The 14,501-nt window shown below is 46.3% G+C and overlaps 1 protein-coding gene across 3 annotated transcripts in view; it reads right to left on the reverse strand.

The window, feature by feature from the left end:
- Positions 1-414: 414 nt before the first annotated feature.
- The window catches only part of LOC311131654 (WW domain-containing transcription regulator protein 1-like), a 60,151-nt gene continuing 46,064 nt past the window's right edge, over positions 415-14,501 (reverse strand). The window contains exons 3-4 of one of the 3 annotated variants that reach the window (XM_084164761.1): positions 7,031-7,275; positions 415-622 (exon numbers count right to left, since the gene is read on the reverse strand). In XM_084164761.1, the coding sequence (XP_084020887.1) occupies positions 476-622; positions 7,031-7,275 (392 nt within the window). In that variant the 3' untranslated portion in view covers positions 415-475. Of the gene's footprint in view, positions 626-5,981; positions 6,148-7,030; positions 7,276-14,501 lie in introns of those variants that run through there. The other 2 variants (XM_084164760.1, XM_084164762.1) reach the window with 2 other exon arrangements.

A 14,501-nucleotide genomic window follows, 5' to 3' on the forward strand; every position in this document is an offset into this window, starting at 1 on the left:
CCGTCTAATAACCAACTGATCACACACCCCAGCTTGAAAACTGAAAGCAGAAGACTGGCTGAGAGGAGAAGGAGGAGAGGGAGAGAGGCAGAGGGGAGAGGGGGTGTTGAGAAAGGAAGGGAGAATGAGGGAAAGAGAGAGAGAGAGAGAGAGAGAGAGAGAGAGAGAGAGAGAGAGAGAGAGAGAGAGAGAGAGAGAGAGAGAGAGAGAGAGAAGAGAGAGAGAGAGAGAGAGAGAGAGAGAGGAGATGAGAAGCAAAACAGAGAGAGATATCATTACAACACTGTACACAGCCATAATATGACATTTGAAATGTCTCTATTCCTTTGGAACTTCTGTGAGTGTAATGCTTAATGTTTTTTATTGTTTATTTCACTTTTGTTTATGATCTATTTCACTTGCTTTGGGCAATGTAAACATATGTTTCCCATGCCAATAAAGCCCTTGAATTGAGTTGAGTAACATATGGGAGGAGTCAGGAGTGCACTTGCCTGTTGAGGAAGGGGTCGGACCCGTTGGTGGGCATGTTACCCTGGGTCATGGGCTGGGCAGGGTTTCCACAGGGAGTGGGCACTGGTGCCATGCTCTCAGAGTCCAAGGGGAGCTGTCTACACAGCGCCACCTCCTAGGGGAAAGCAATAGGCAGCACGGGGGATGGAGAGGAGCGGAGGGGGAGAGAGAAGAGGAGAAGAGAGGAGGGGGAGAGAGAAGAGGGGAGGAGAGGGAGGGGTGAGAGAAGAGGGGAGAGAGGAGGGGGAGGAGGAGAGATTCAAGATTACTGAAACTATGTTCATTATTGTTCAAGAACACATTGTGTGCTACTGCACTTGAGGAGAAACATTTGCTGACTCCATAACAGAATCTGCTTCTTCCAACTACTCCAGGAAAATTAACCAAGTAGTGTTTTTTCAGGCCTTAATAATATGGTAGTGAGTGTGTGAATTACACAGCAATTATCTGATGTGAAGACACACACACACACACACACACACACACACACACACACACACACACACACACACACACACGTGCCTCAGGACGGGATTGGCTAATAGTCTTAAAGGATGTGGGCCACGGAATAAGTGACATGTTTGTGCTTTCTGCCATAAGATAATCTTACCCACACACACAAAGACAGGTCTACACTGGTGGGACTAGGAGGGAGGGAGTGGGGGGGCGGACTACCCTTCACCTGTGCCACTGCCCTGACACGGTTTCTATCGTTGGGTCGTGTCAGTCTCCCCGCCTGGGGCTCAACTAACTCCCAGTGCACAGTCACCTGAGAAACACCAGCTTCCCATTCATCTGATGGGCAGTGAGTATAACAAATGGCTGGATGTATCTGTAAAGGGAAGGGGCTTTCCGCCCAGGCCGCTGAATAGAGGCTTTATAACAATGTCGATTAGTGTGACATTGGAGCTGTATGGACTGAACACAACACTTACAGTGAGGGAAAAAAGTATTTGATCCCCTGCTGATTTTGTATGTTTGCCCACTGACAAAGAAATGATCAGTCTATCATTTTAATGGTAGGTTTATTTGAACAGTGAGAGACAGAATAACAACAAATAAATCCAGAAAAACGCATGTCAAAAATGTTATAAATTGATTTGCATTATAATGAGGGAAATAAGTATTTGACCCCATCTCAATCAGAAAGATTTCTGGCTCCCAGGTGTCTTTTATACAGGTAACGAGCTGAGATTAGGAGCACACTCTTAAAGGGAGTGCTCCTAATCTCAGCTTGTTACCTGTATAAAAAGACACCTGTCCACAGAAGCAATCAATCAATCAGATTCCAAACTCTCCACCATGGCCAAGACCAAAGAGCTCTCCAAGGATGTCAGGGACAAGATTGTAGACCTACACAAGGCTGAAATGGGCTACAAGACCATCGCCAAGCAGCTTGGTGAGAAGGTGACAACAGTTGGTGTGATTATTCGCAAATGGAAGAAATACAAAAGACCTGTCAATCTCCCTCGGCCTGGGGCTCCATGCAAGATCTCACCTTGCGGAGTTGCAATGATCATGAGAACGGTGAGGAATCAGCCCAGAACTACACGGGAGGATCTTGTCAATGATCTCAAGGCAGCTGGGACCATAGTCACCAAGAAAACAATTGGTAACAAACTACGCCGTGAAGGACTGAAATCCTGCAGCGCCCGCAAGGTCCCCCTGCTCAAGAAAGCACATATACAGGGCCATCTGAAATTTGCCAATGAACATCTGAATGATTCAGAGGAGAACTGGGTGAAAGTGTTGTGGTCAGATGAGACCAAAATGGACCTCTTTGGCATCAACTCAACTCGCCGTGTTTGGAGGAGGAGGAATGCTGCCTATGACCCCAAGAACACCATCCCCACCGTCAAACATGGAGGTGGAAACATTATGCTTTGGGGGTGTTTTTCTGCTAAGGGGACAGGACAACTTCACCGCATCAAAGGGACGATGGACGGGGCCATGTACCGTCAAATCTTGGGTGAGAACCTCCTTCCCTCAGCCAGGGCATTGAAAATGGGTCGTGGATGGGTATTCCAGCATGACAGTGACCCAAAACACACGGCCAAGGCAGTGGTCAATGACCCAAAACACACAGAGTGGCGCAGTGGTCTAAGGCAATGCATCGCAGTGCTAGCTGTGCCACTACAGATCCTGGTTCGAATCCAGGCTCTGTCGTAGCCGGCCACGACCGGGAGACCCATGGGGCAGCGCACAATTGGCCCAGCGTCGTCCAGGGTAGGGGAGGGAATGGCCGGCAGGGATGTAGCTCAGTTGGTAGAGCATGGCGTTTGCAATGCCAGGGTTGTGGGTTCGATTCCCAGGGGGGGCCAATATGAAAATAAAAAAATAATGTATGCACTCACTAACTGTAAGTCACTCTGGATAAGAGCGTCTGCTAATGACGTAAATGTAATGAAAATGTAAAGGAGTGGCTCAAGAAGAAGCACATTAAGGTCCTGGAGTGACCTAGCCAGTCTCCAGACCTTCATCCCATAGAAAATCTGTGTAGGAAGCTGAAGGTTCAAGTTGCCAAACGTCAGCCTCAAAACCTTAATGACTTGGAGAAGATCTGCAAAGAGGAGTGGAACAAAATCCCTCCTGAGATGTGTGCAAACCTGGTGGCCAACTACAAGAAACGTCTGACCTCTGTGATTGCCAACAAGGGTTTTGCCACCAAGTACTAACTCATGTTTTGCAGAGGGGTCAAATACTTATTTCCCTCATTAAAATGCAAATCAATTTATAACATTTTTGACATGCGTTTTTTCTGGATTTTTTTGTTGTTATTCTGTCTCTCACTGTTCAAATAAACCTACCATTAAAATTACAGACTGATCATGTCTTTGTCAGTGGGCAAACGTACAAAATCAGCAGGGGATCAAATACTTTTTTTCTCTCACTGTATATAAGGTAGTGAACAGACAGGTTAAAGGGATCTACCTCCAGACCGTCACACAGACCAGAGCAGCGAGATCGTCTAGGAGAGGACAGCGGAAATTAGAGAAGCTACTGTCAGAATATATGTATATACACACACCCCTATAACACACACACACCCCTATAACACACACACACACACACACACACACACACACACACACACACACACCTATAACACACACACACACACACACCCCTATAACACACACACTCACCCCTATAACACACACACACACACACCCCTATAACACACACACACCCCTATAACACACACACACACACACCCCCCTATAACACACTCACACACACACCCCTATAACACACACACACACACCCCTATAAACACACACACACACACACACACACCCCTATAACACACTCACACACACACCCCTATAACACACTCACACACACCCCTATAACACACACACACACTCACCCCTATAACACACACACACACTCACCCCTATAACACACACACACACACACCCATATAACACACACACACACCCCTATAACACACACACACACACCCCTATAACACACTCACACACACACCCCTATAACACACACACACACACACCATAACACACACACACACACACACACACACCCCTATAACACACACACACACCCCTATAACACACACACACACCCCTATAACACACACACACACACACACCCCTATAACACACTCACACACACGCACACACACACACACACACCCCTATAACACACACACACACCCCCCCCTATAACACACTCACACACCCCTATAACACACTCACACACTCACACCCCTACCCCTATAACACACACACACACACACACACACACACACACACACCCCTATAACACACACACACACACACCCCTATAACACACACACACCCCTATAACACACTCACACACACCCCTATAACACACACACTCACACACACACTCACCCCTATAACACACTCACACACCGCTATAACACACACACACACACACACACACACACACACACACCCCTATAACACACTCACACACAGCCCTATAACACACACACACTCACACACACCCCTATAACACACACACACACACTCACACACCCCTATAACACACTCACACACCCCTATAACACACACACACACACCCCTATAACACACTCACACACACCCCTATAACACACACACTCACACACACACACACACACTCACCCCTATAACACACTCACACACCGCTATAACACACACACACACACACACACACACACACCCACACACAGCCCTATAACACACACACACTCACACACACCCCTATAACACACACACACTCACACACAGCCCTATAACACACTCACACACACCCCTATAACACACACACCCCTATAACACACACACACACACACACCCCTATAACACACACACACACACACACACCCCTATAACACACTCACACACAGCCCTATAACACACACTAACAACGCTTCTCCCCTACCCCTGGCCAACCACACAGACCCCAGCCAGTGCTGCTAAGTGCTCAGGATGGGCCGACAGAGCCATGGAGTTCTGGGTGAGATAAACACTTCCTGGATGAGGTCACTGGCTGGACAATAAAAGGCGGTAAACAAACTGGTGTGCATCTCTCTCTCTCTCTATGTGAGCCTGCCTTCCTGTAAGTGGATGAGCAGGTGGTCTAGAATAACAGAGAGAATAGAGTCGCTGGTAGCTACCCCCTTCGGCCACTAGTGGGCGCTAATGTTTACTCCCCACCCCCCCTACTCCATAGAAAGGCCCAAAACCTGCGCTCAAAACAAACTACTGTCCAGCTAAGAGCTCCATTGGCTGTCTTTCTGAGAGTCTTCTGGGAAAGCCTTTACTCATTGTGCTCGGAGGAGGCACGTGATGTGCTGGCTTGTTTGTGTTTGTGTGTGTGTGTGTGTTTGTGTGTGTGTGTGTGTGTGTGTTTGTTCTTCTTGAAGGGACCTAGAATACACAAAAGTCCCTAAAAGGATAGTAATACAAGAAATATTCTCCCTCGTTGGGACAATTCCCATGTCTCCATTAGGACAAAGGCTATTTTAAGCTTAGGGGATAGGGTTAGGGTTACAATTAGTGTTAGAATTAGGGTTAGGGGTTAGTGGTTAGGTTTAGGAGTTAAGTTTAGGGTTTGGGTTAGGAAAATAGGATTTTGAACGGAAATCAGTTTTAGGTCCCCACGGGGATAGAACAAAACGTGTTTGTGTGCGTGTGTGTTTGAATGCATACATGCTAGTGTGTGTTTAGCCTGAATACAAATCGTGTCGAGGCGTCTCTCTAAGAGGAAAGAGCAGATAAGGATTGATTAGGGTTTATATCAGGTCTCCCAGTGGTGTATCAGGTCTCCCAGTGGTGTATCAGGTCTCCCAGTGGTGTATCAGGTCTCCCAGTGGTGTATCAGGTCTCCCAGTGGTGTATCAGGTCTCCCAGTGGTGTATCAGGTCTCCCAGTGGTGTATCAGGTCTCCCAGTGGTGTATCAGGTCTCCCAGTGGTGTATCAGGTCTCCCAGTGGTGTATCAGGTCTCCCAGTGGTGTATCAGGTCTCCCAGTGGTGTATCAGGTCTCCCAGTGGTGTATCAGGTCTCCCAGTGGTGTATCAGGTCTCCCAGTGGTGTATCGGGTCTCTCCAGACAGTCTCCAGCGGCTTGTAGGTGTGGGATAAACAGAACGTGGACTGGAGGTCTGAGAATAGAGCAGGCTCTCTGTCTGTGTGGTATTGTTGGCTCTTTTGTAATGCAAAAGACACTTTGGTCTCAATGAGAATTCCCCTGCCTAATTAAAGGATAAATACTCTAGGTTTGAGCAGCTGGGCATTGAGGCCTAGTGTTGAAGGGCTAGTGTTGAAGGGCATAGTGTTGAAGAGCTAGTGTTGAAGGGCTAGTGTTGAGGGCCTAGTGTTGAGGGCCTAGTGTTGAAGGTCTAGTGTTGAAGTTCTCGTGTTGAGGGCCTAGTGTTGAAGGGTTAGTGTTGAGGGGCTAGTGTTGAGGGGCTAGTGTTGAGGGCCTAGTGTTGAGGGCCTAGTGTTGAGGGCCTAGTGTTGAGGGCCTAGTGTTGAAGGGCCAGTGTTGAAGGGCTAGTGTTGAAGAGCTAGTGTTGAGGGCCTAGTGATGAAGGGCTAGTGTTGAGGGCCTAGTGTTGAAGGGCTAGTGTTGAGGGCCTAGTGTTGAGGGCCTAGTGTTGAGGGCCTAGTGTTGAAGGGCCTAGTGTTGAAGGGCCTAGTGTTGAGGGCCTAGTGTTGAGGGCCTAGTGTTGAGGGCCTAGTGTTGTAGGGCTAGTGTTGAAGGGCTAGTGTTGAGGGCCTAGTGTTGAAGGGCTAGTGTTGAGGGCCTAGTGTTGAGGGCCTAGTGTTGAGGGCCTAGTGTTGAAGGGCTAGTGTTGAAGGGCTAGTGTTGAGGGCCTAGTGTTGAAGGGCTAGTGTTGAGGGCCTAGTGTTGAAGGGCTAGTGTTGAAGGGCTAGTGTTGAAGGGCTAGTGTTGAAGGGCTAGTGTTGAAGGGCTAGTGTTGAAGGGCTAGTGTTGAGGGCCCAGTGTTGAAAGGCTAGTGTTGAAGGGCTAGACTGCCTCACCTGTCTCATGAGCTCCTCCTGGCGTCTCTGGATCCTCTCTCTCTCCAGCTGGATGCGCTGCAGCCTCATCTTCTGCTGGGCACTGACCACCACGCCCAGGGGACTGGACAGGCTCATCATCCCAGCCTGGGAGCTCTGCTGCTGGGGGAGGGAGCCAGGCGAACCCAAGGCTTGGGCCTGGGCCTGTTGGGGCTGCTGTTGCTGGGTGTGTTGCAGGTGCTGCTGGTGGTGGTGTTGGGACATCACTGTGGAAGGAGAGACAGAGAGAAGGGAAGGGGTTGTGATTAGGGCTAGAAACAACAATTCCAGTGGAGAACAGAGACAAAAAGGTGAGGCTTTTTGTCTCTTTTTTTAGGCTGATAGTAATGTGATAGTGTGACTGTTTCTGATATGTACACAGTCCTACTACAGACATTTCTCTTAGGTCTAGTCAATCAGGTGAACAGGAGCTGATTCTGAACTCTGAGCTCAGCTCACTTCACTAGTTCCACATCTGCTCTGGGAAGGAGCCAGAGTCCAGCTAGTGAGTCCAGTGTAGAGATGGCTCACCCAGCTGACCGAAGACGGGACTGATGGGCATTCCTGGTCGACCGAGGGTCGTCTGTTCTTTCAACCAATCGATAGGTAGAAAACGTGTATTTTTCAATATATAGACACATCAAATGTTTTTAATCAAATCAACTATATGCACTGAGCTTGTCTGATGCTTTAAGCGCACTGTTTGATGAAATAATTAAGACACACAAACGACTAGAGGGTAGTCCGACTAGAGGGTAGTCCGATTTGATTGTGCCGCCCGGCTCAGACTTGCTGCGCTGTAAAAAATAAAATAAAATAAAATAAAAAAATAAAGAAAAAGACAGCGAGCGACTGTGTGACTATCACCCGTTGTCTCTCTCTCCTCCCTACTGCAGCGACCACCACAGAACATCATCACCCGTTTTCTCTCTCTCCTCCCTACTGCAGCGACCACCACAGAACATCATCACCCGTTGTCTCTCTCTCTCCTCCCTACTGCAGCGACCACCACAGAACATCAACAGTCTTTATCGCGCTGTCCGTGTTGCTGAAGCTGGAACATAATTACAGACATTTCTGACTGAAAAGTTCTGTTACCGATATCTCTCATTTGTTTAGGAAAAACATTCCCTATTCCCTCAACCTTTGCTCTCTTTACGTGACCAATGGGGCCTGACCTATAGCCTATCATAAATCACATCAATAAATTGGTTATAACAACTCCGGACACCGTAACAGCATAATGGATGCAGAGGACGTGACAAATAAACTCGTAACGGGGGAAGTCAGATGTGTGGGATATATTTGACTAATTGTGGAAAATACTGGAAATCAAGAAAAATAAGTTAAGGACCAAGTTCTGCGTGCGTATTGAGTGTGACAAACAGGTGCTGTTAGATTACAATATTTTTCTCTTGTACGTTTTTTTTTTTTTTTTGTAGAGCCTTTATTACAGCAAAGACTAAAAACAGTGGAACGGTTTATTTATTGTTTATGCTAATTATTCAAGGGTCGCTTTGTTATTTTAAAACTAAAATGCTTGATTGCATTTCAAATCATGAATGGTGAGGAAGTGAGGAGAAAATGTACGGCTTTAAAAAAAAAAAAGTGATTTTCGAACGGTTACTATGGTGACCGCGGTCATAGCAGAACATGGCTAGGCTAAGCCAACGTCTGCTCACATACTCCCTAAAGATCTAAAGAGGAGGCAATATTACTGTTATTTGTCCCCCTTGAGCCACCGTAGCAACATAGCCAGAAACCCTTCCTCAAAATTGTCTGAATTAATTCAAGATAAATCAAGAAATCTTTCATTCATTTTAACGTTTTTTTGCAGAGGTCTTAGTCGTGCAATTTTACATCAAACTAAGATGTGTGTGTTTCTCGAGGGGAAAAAATATGCATAAAACCGTACTACTATGAGTAGTACTGTTGGCCAATCAACGACGAAGGGGCGTGGACTTCGGCTACCTAACTTCAGCTTGCCTAAAAACAAAAAACGTGTGCGCACGAACAGCCGAAAAAATACCTGCCGAACACCGAAACGAACAAAAGTATAAAAGAAATTATCATAATACTGGGAAGCATACGGTAAGTTTTACTGTCATACAAAATTGCATGACCCTACAAACACACACAAACACACACACACACACACACACACACCAGTACAACCTCAGATGTAAACAGTGAGCAGAGATGACAGTCTGCCAAAAACACTCAGAAACAACCTGACCTAGCTCTCACTGTAAACAGAGCCTCAGCCACGTACTCTAAAAGCACACCAGTCATATGGATAGACTACTGCTCCTGTGCTTAAGAGAGAAAGCAGATGGTCAGATTAGACTAACCCCCTGCAAAAATCAGAGAGCGTTGATTTGGGGACATGACTACAGTCTTCAGCCAGTTAATCATCAGTTAATTCTACTGAAGACTATTAAATCATTATCAAGCAGTAAATGAGTTGTCTTTGCGGTCGTTAATAATTAGCCAGCCCCCTATGTCCGACTCAAATTCAATGCGAATGCATAGAACCCGCCGACGCACCACCACCACTCTACAAAGTCTCCCAGACGGTTCACCAGCCCCCCCATTACACGCTCCAGTGTGAGCCAGCAGCAGCAGCACAGCTCTGGGGTGTGTACACCCCTCGCATCTCATGTTTCCTGGTCTTCCACACTGCCTGCCCCAACAGGTCGTTTATTAAGCAGTCCCTTCGCCTGTTGGCTACGCTATACCTTGGCCCTCCGACATACCTAGGCCCTCCGACCTGGATTTGCCCCAAACATAACGCTTTTGTATTCAGGACAAAACGTTTATTTGCCACATTTTTTGCTAACATGTTTCGGGAATATTTTTAATCTGTACAGGCTTCCTTCTGTCCTTTAGGGTGGTATTGTGGCTTAACTACAATATTGTTGATCCATCCTCAGTTTTCTCCTATCACAGCCATTAAACTCTGTAACTGTTTTAAAATCGCCATTGGCCTTCCGCTCCGGCAACTGATTTTGGAAGGGCGCCTGTATCTTTGTAGTGACTGAGTATCCCCAATTACAGCAATTACAGCTGCAAGTCTCTTGGGGTATGTCTCTATAAGCTTGGCACATCTAGCCACTGGGATTTTTGCCCATTCTTCAAGGCAAAACTGCTCCAGCTCCTTCAAGGTGGATGGGTTCTGCTGATGTACATTTACATTTTAGTCATTTAGCAGACACTCTTATCCAGAGCGACTTACAGGAGCAATTAGGGTTAAGTGCCTTGCTCAAGGGGCACATCAACAGATTTTTCACCTAGTCGGCTCGGGGATTAGAACCAGCGATCTTTCGGTTACTGGCACAACGCTCTTAAATACTAAGCTACCTGCCGTGTACAGCAATCTTTAAGTCATACCACAGATTCTCAATTGGATTGAGGTCTGGGCTTTGACTAGGCCATGGAAGGTGAACCTCCGTCCCAGTCTCAAATCTCTGGAAGACCGAAACAGGTTTCCCCTCAAGAATTTTCCTGTATTTAGCGCCATCCATCATTCCTTCAATTCTGACCAGTTTCCCAGTCCCTGCCGATGAAAACCATCCCCACAGCATGATGCTGCCACCACCATGCTTCACTGTGGGATGGTGTTCTCGGAGTGATGAGAGGTGTTGGGTTTGCGCCAGACATAGCGTTTTCCTTGATGGCCAAAAAGCTCAATTTTAGTCTAATCTGACCAGAGTACCTTCTTCCATATATTTGGGGAGTCTCCCACATGCCTTTTGGCGAACACCAAACGTTTTTGCTTATTTTTTTCTTTAAGCAATGGCTTTTTTCTGGCCACTCTTCCATAAAGCCCAGCTCTGTGGAGTGTATGGCTTAAAGTGGTCCTATGGACAGATACTCCAATCTCCGCTGTGGAGCTGTGCAGCTCCTTCAGGGTTATTTTTGGTCTCTTTGTTGCCTCTGATTAATGCCCTCCTTGCCTGGTCCGTGAGTTTTGGTGGACGGCCCTCTCTTGGCAGGTTTGTTGTGGTGCCATATTCTTTCCATTTTTTAATAATGGATTTAATGGTGCTCCGTGGGATTTTCAACGTTTCTGATAAAAAATTTTAACCCAACCCTGATCTGTACTTCTCCACAACTTTGTCCCTGACCTGTTTGGAGAGCTCCTTGGTCTTCATGGTGCCGCTTGCTTGGTGGTGCCCCTTGCTTAGTGGTGTTGCAGATTCTGGGGCCTTTCAGAACAGGTGTATATATACACTGAGATCATGTGACAGATCATGTGACACTTAAATAAAGTCCACCTGTGTGCAATCTAACTAATTATGTGACTTCTGAAGGTAATTGGTTGCACCAGATCTTATTTTGGGGCTTCATAGCAAAGGGGGTGAATACATATGCACGCACCACTTTTCCGTTATTTTTTTCATTTCACTTCACCAATTTGGACTATTTTCTGTATGTCCATTACATGAAATCCAAATAAAAATCCATTAAAATTACAGGTTGTAATGCAACAAAATAGGAAAAACGCCAAGGGGGATGAATACTTTTGCAAGGCACTGTATTGCCTAAGGTTTGCACTATGCAGAAATCTCCCCGCCATTTCCTGGTTGCTAAAATTCTAATAGTTTGCCTAATTTCAGTTTATATGACAAAACAAGCATATAGTGTAGAAAATCATTGTATCATCTAAACAGCTGTGAAATATATTTTCCATAACCAAAAATATTGTATTTTCAGCTGGTGTACAAAACCGAAAGTAAGATGCAAAAACGAAACTTAACTGGAAGCATAGAAATAGTGCACATAGAACAGATCTACCGCTTCTTAGACTTGCTTTCAATGAGAATGACAGACCTATAACTCACATTTATGTGAATTTTGTCTGTCGCCCAAAAAGTTACATATTGCAGCTTTAAGCATATAGAAGGACCTGTTTAAAATTAGCACTTTGTTAACCGCTCAACACAGAATAGCTGCATGTGCGCATTCCCTCTGAAATCGTTTGGGGAAAATATGATTTATATTTTATTCAGCTATGTTCAATTGTATTCTTCTTACTATAAAATAATGCCATGGGAATTCTAAGCAAATATTGACTGCTAAATGAACTAGTGTAGCCCACAGCCATATGGCATAGCCAGATCAGGACCTAACATAAGGACAACTCAGAGTATGCTATTCTGTTCTTCTGAAATAGGCAAAATTTTCCTCATATCATTATGTTTCTTTAGACCTGCCTAAAATAAATAATGGATTTATTGTGAAGGTGTAGGCTATATTACATGGATTTATTAGACTTTTTAAAATGTAGATGTTCCAAATGTCTGCATCAGTGGCTTGTTGGCTATGAGTGGAAGCCAGGAGATGCTAAATGTGTTTATGTTAATTAACGGTTAATTACCGTGAGACCGGCAGTTATTTGCGTGACGGGTACCGGCATACAAAATTGAATGACCGCCACAGCCCTATCAACAAGCAGACAGTATTTAGTTACTGTACAGGACAAGACAGGATAGAGCCTGCCTTGGGTCAGGACAGGACAGGATAGAGCCTGCCTTGGGTCAGAACAGGACAGGATAGAGCCTGCCTTGGGTCAGGACAGGACAGGATAGAGCCTGCCTTGGGTCAGGACAAGACAGGATAGAGCCTGCCTTGGGTTTGAATGGGAGGGAGAAATGTGACTATGTCTGACCAAGGCAATCTTTGGTCACTGCATTCACTCGTCTACATGACAAGATTATTCGCAATTCAATGTAGGTCTTCGTAAGTGCAGATTCAGCAGTACCTTTTCAATAGCATTGGATAAAAACGTAATCTTTAACTCTTAAACGATTGTCCAGAACACAAAGTCATCCTGTGTGTGTGTCACGTAACCGAATCACACATGGCATAAATGTAGCAGTAAAGGCCAGATGTGGAGTTAAAAAGGCACATGGCACAGAAAGCAGACAGTCTGGTGGTTTCACTGTGGAGACTCTCTCTCCCGCTCTCCCTCCCTCCCTCCCTCCCCTCCATCTCCTCTCACTCTCCACACTCCTTCCCCCTTCTCCCTTGGCAGTTCAGTGTGCCTCTCTCTCTCCCCATCTGTCAGCTGGACTTGTAGTTTACTTGAAGTCTGGATGAAGAGCAAAGTTTACCTACCCTCCTTTTCCCTCAACACAGACTCAACGTGTGGGGGGAAAGTTAGCCATATAGAGAGGCAAGGCCAGGGGTCTGATGAGAGAAATCTATTTTAGGCCTAGCTGTCATGCAGTGTATTCTTTTCTATAAAGCAACACATTTGTGGACCATAAGGTTTTCCTCAGAGCCCCTTAACGTTACATAACATACTTCACAATTCGGGAAAATACCCATCCGTAATCTTCCTATTAAACTCAATTATGTAATTCCCAGAGGCCATTTTGGTTCCAAAGCTGTTAGTTGCAACAGTCTCCATGTTTGGTCAAGGAGGCAGACAGGAAACGCAGGTTATTCTGGAGGAAGCTCTGCAGAGCGGTCACTAGGCTGGCACAGCCACAAAGCAACAAAAAAAAAAAAATCTGATTTTAAACCTAACCTTAACCACACTGCTAACCATAATGCCTAACAAAAATGCAAATGTTTTTACAATATAGCCAATTTTGACTTTGCAGCTGGCCCACCTAGCGTAAATCGCTCAGTTCTGCCTGTAGAACAAGACTCATCCCAATAAATGTCAACCTGCACAGGAAACCACCATTAGATATTCAAACATATCCAATAGATTACGTTTACAGCAATTAAGAGGCCTGGGCTAGGGTTCATTACATGATGGGAATATGGAATTATTCCTTGTTTTTATAAAACCAAATAGCCCGAGTAGAGGCACTGGGTTTGGATAGGGGCCAAACAGACGGATGGCATGCATGCAACTGCACACAGAAACACACGGAGCAGCATCTTTAGGATCGGGTCTGGGACATGGCAGGACACACCCTGTCAGAGAGTGCAGTTTGGGGCTGCAGAAAACAGACCGCAGTCTGGCCAGATGTGCTCCACACAGCCTTAGCCATAAGTAAAATAACACTCCTCTGCAGTCTCCTGTTCCCCCCCCCCCCTCCTCTTCTCTCCCTCCCTCACTCTTCTCCTCCACCTCTCTCCCCACCCTCTCCACGACTTCCTCTCTCCGTCTCCCCATCCTCTCCATGACTTCCTCTCTCCGTCTCCCCATCCTCTCCATGACTTCCTCTCTCCGTCTCCCCACCCTCTCTAACCCTCTCCACGACTTCCTCTCTCCGTCTCCCCACCCTCTCTAACCTCTCCACGACTTCCTCTCTCCGTCTCCCCACCCTCTCCATGACTTCCTCTCTCCGTCTCCCCACCCTCTCTAACCTCTCCACGACTTCCTCTCTCCGTCTCCCCACCCTCTCTAACCTCTCCACGACTTCCTCTCTCCGTCTCCCCACCCTCCTCTTCCAGGCTAGCACCGGGTGTCACACCGACCGACTACCATGAT

This window comes from Coregonus lavaretus (genome assembly GCF_964263955.1).
Source record: "Coregonus lavaretus genome assembly, chromosome: 6".
Classification (NCBI taxonomy): domain Eukaryota; kingdom Metazoa; phylum Chordata; class Actinopteri; order Salmoniformes; family Salmonidae; genus Coregonus; species Coregonus lavaretus.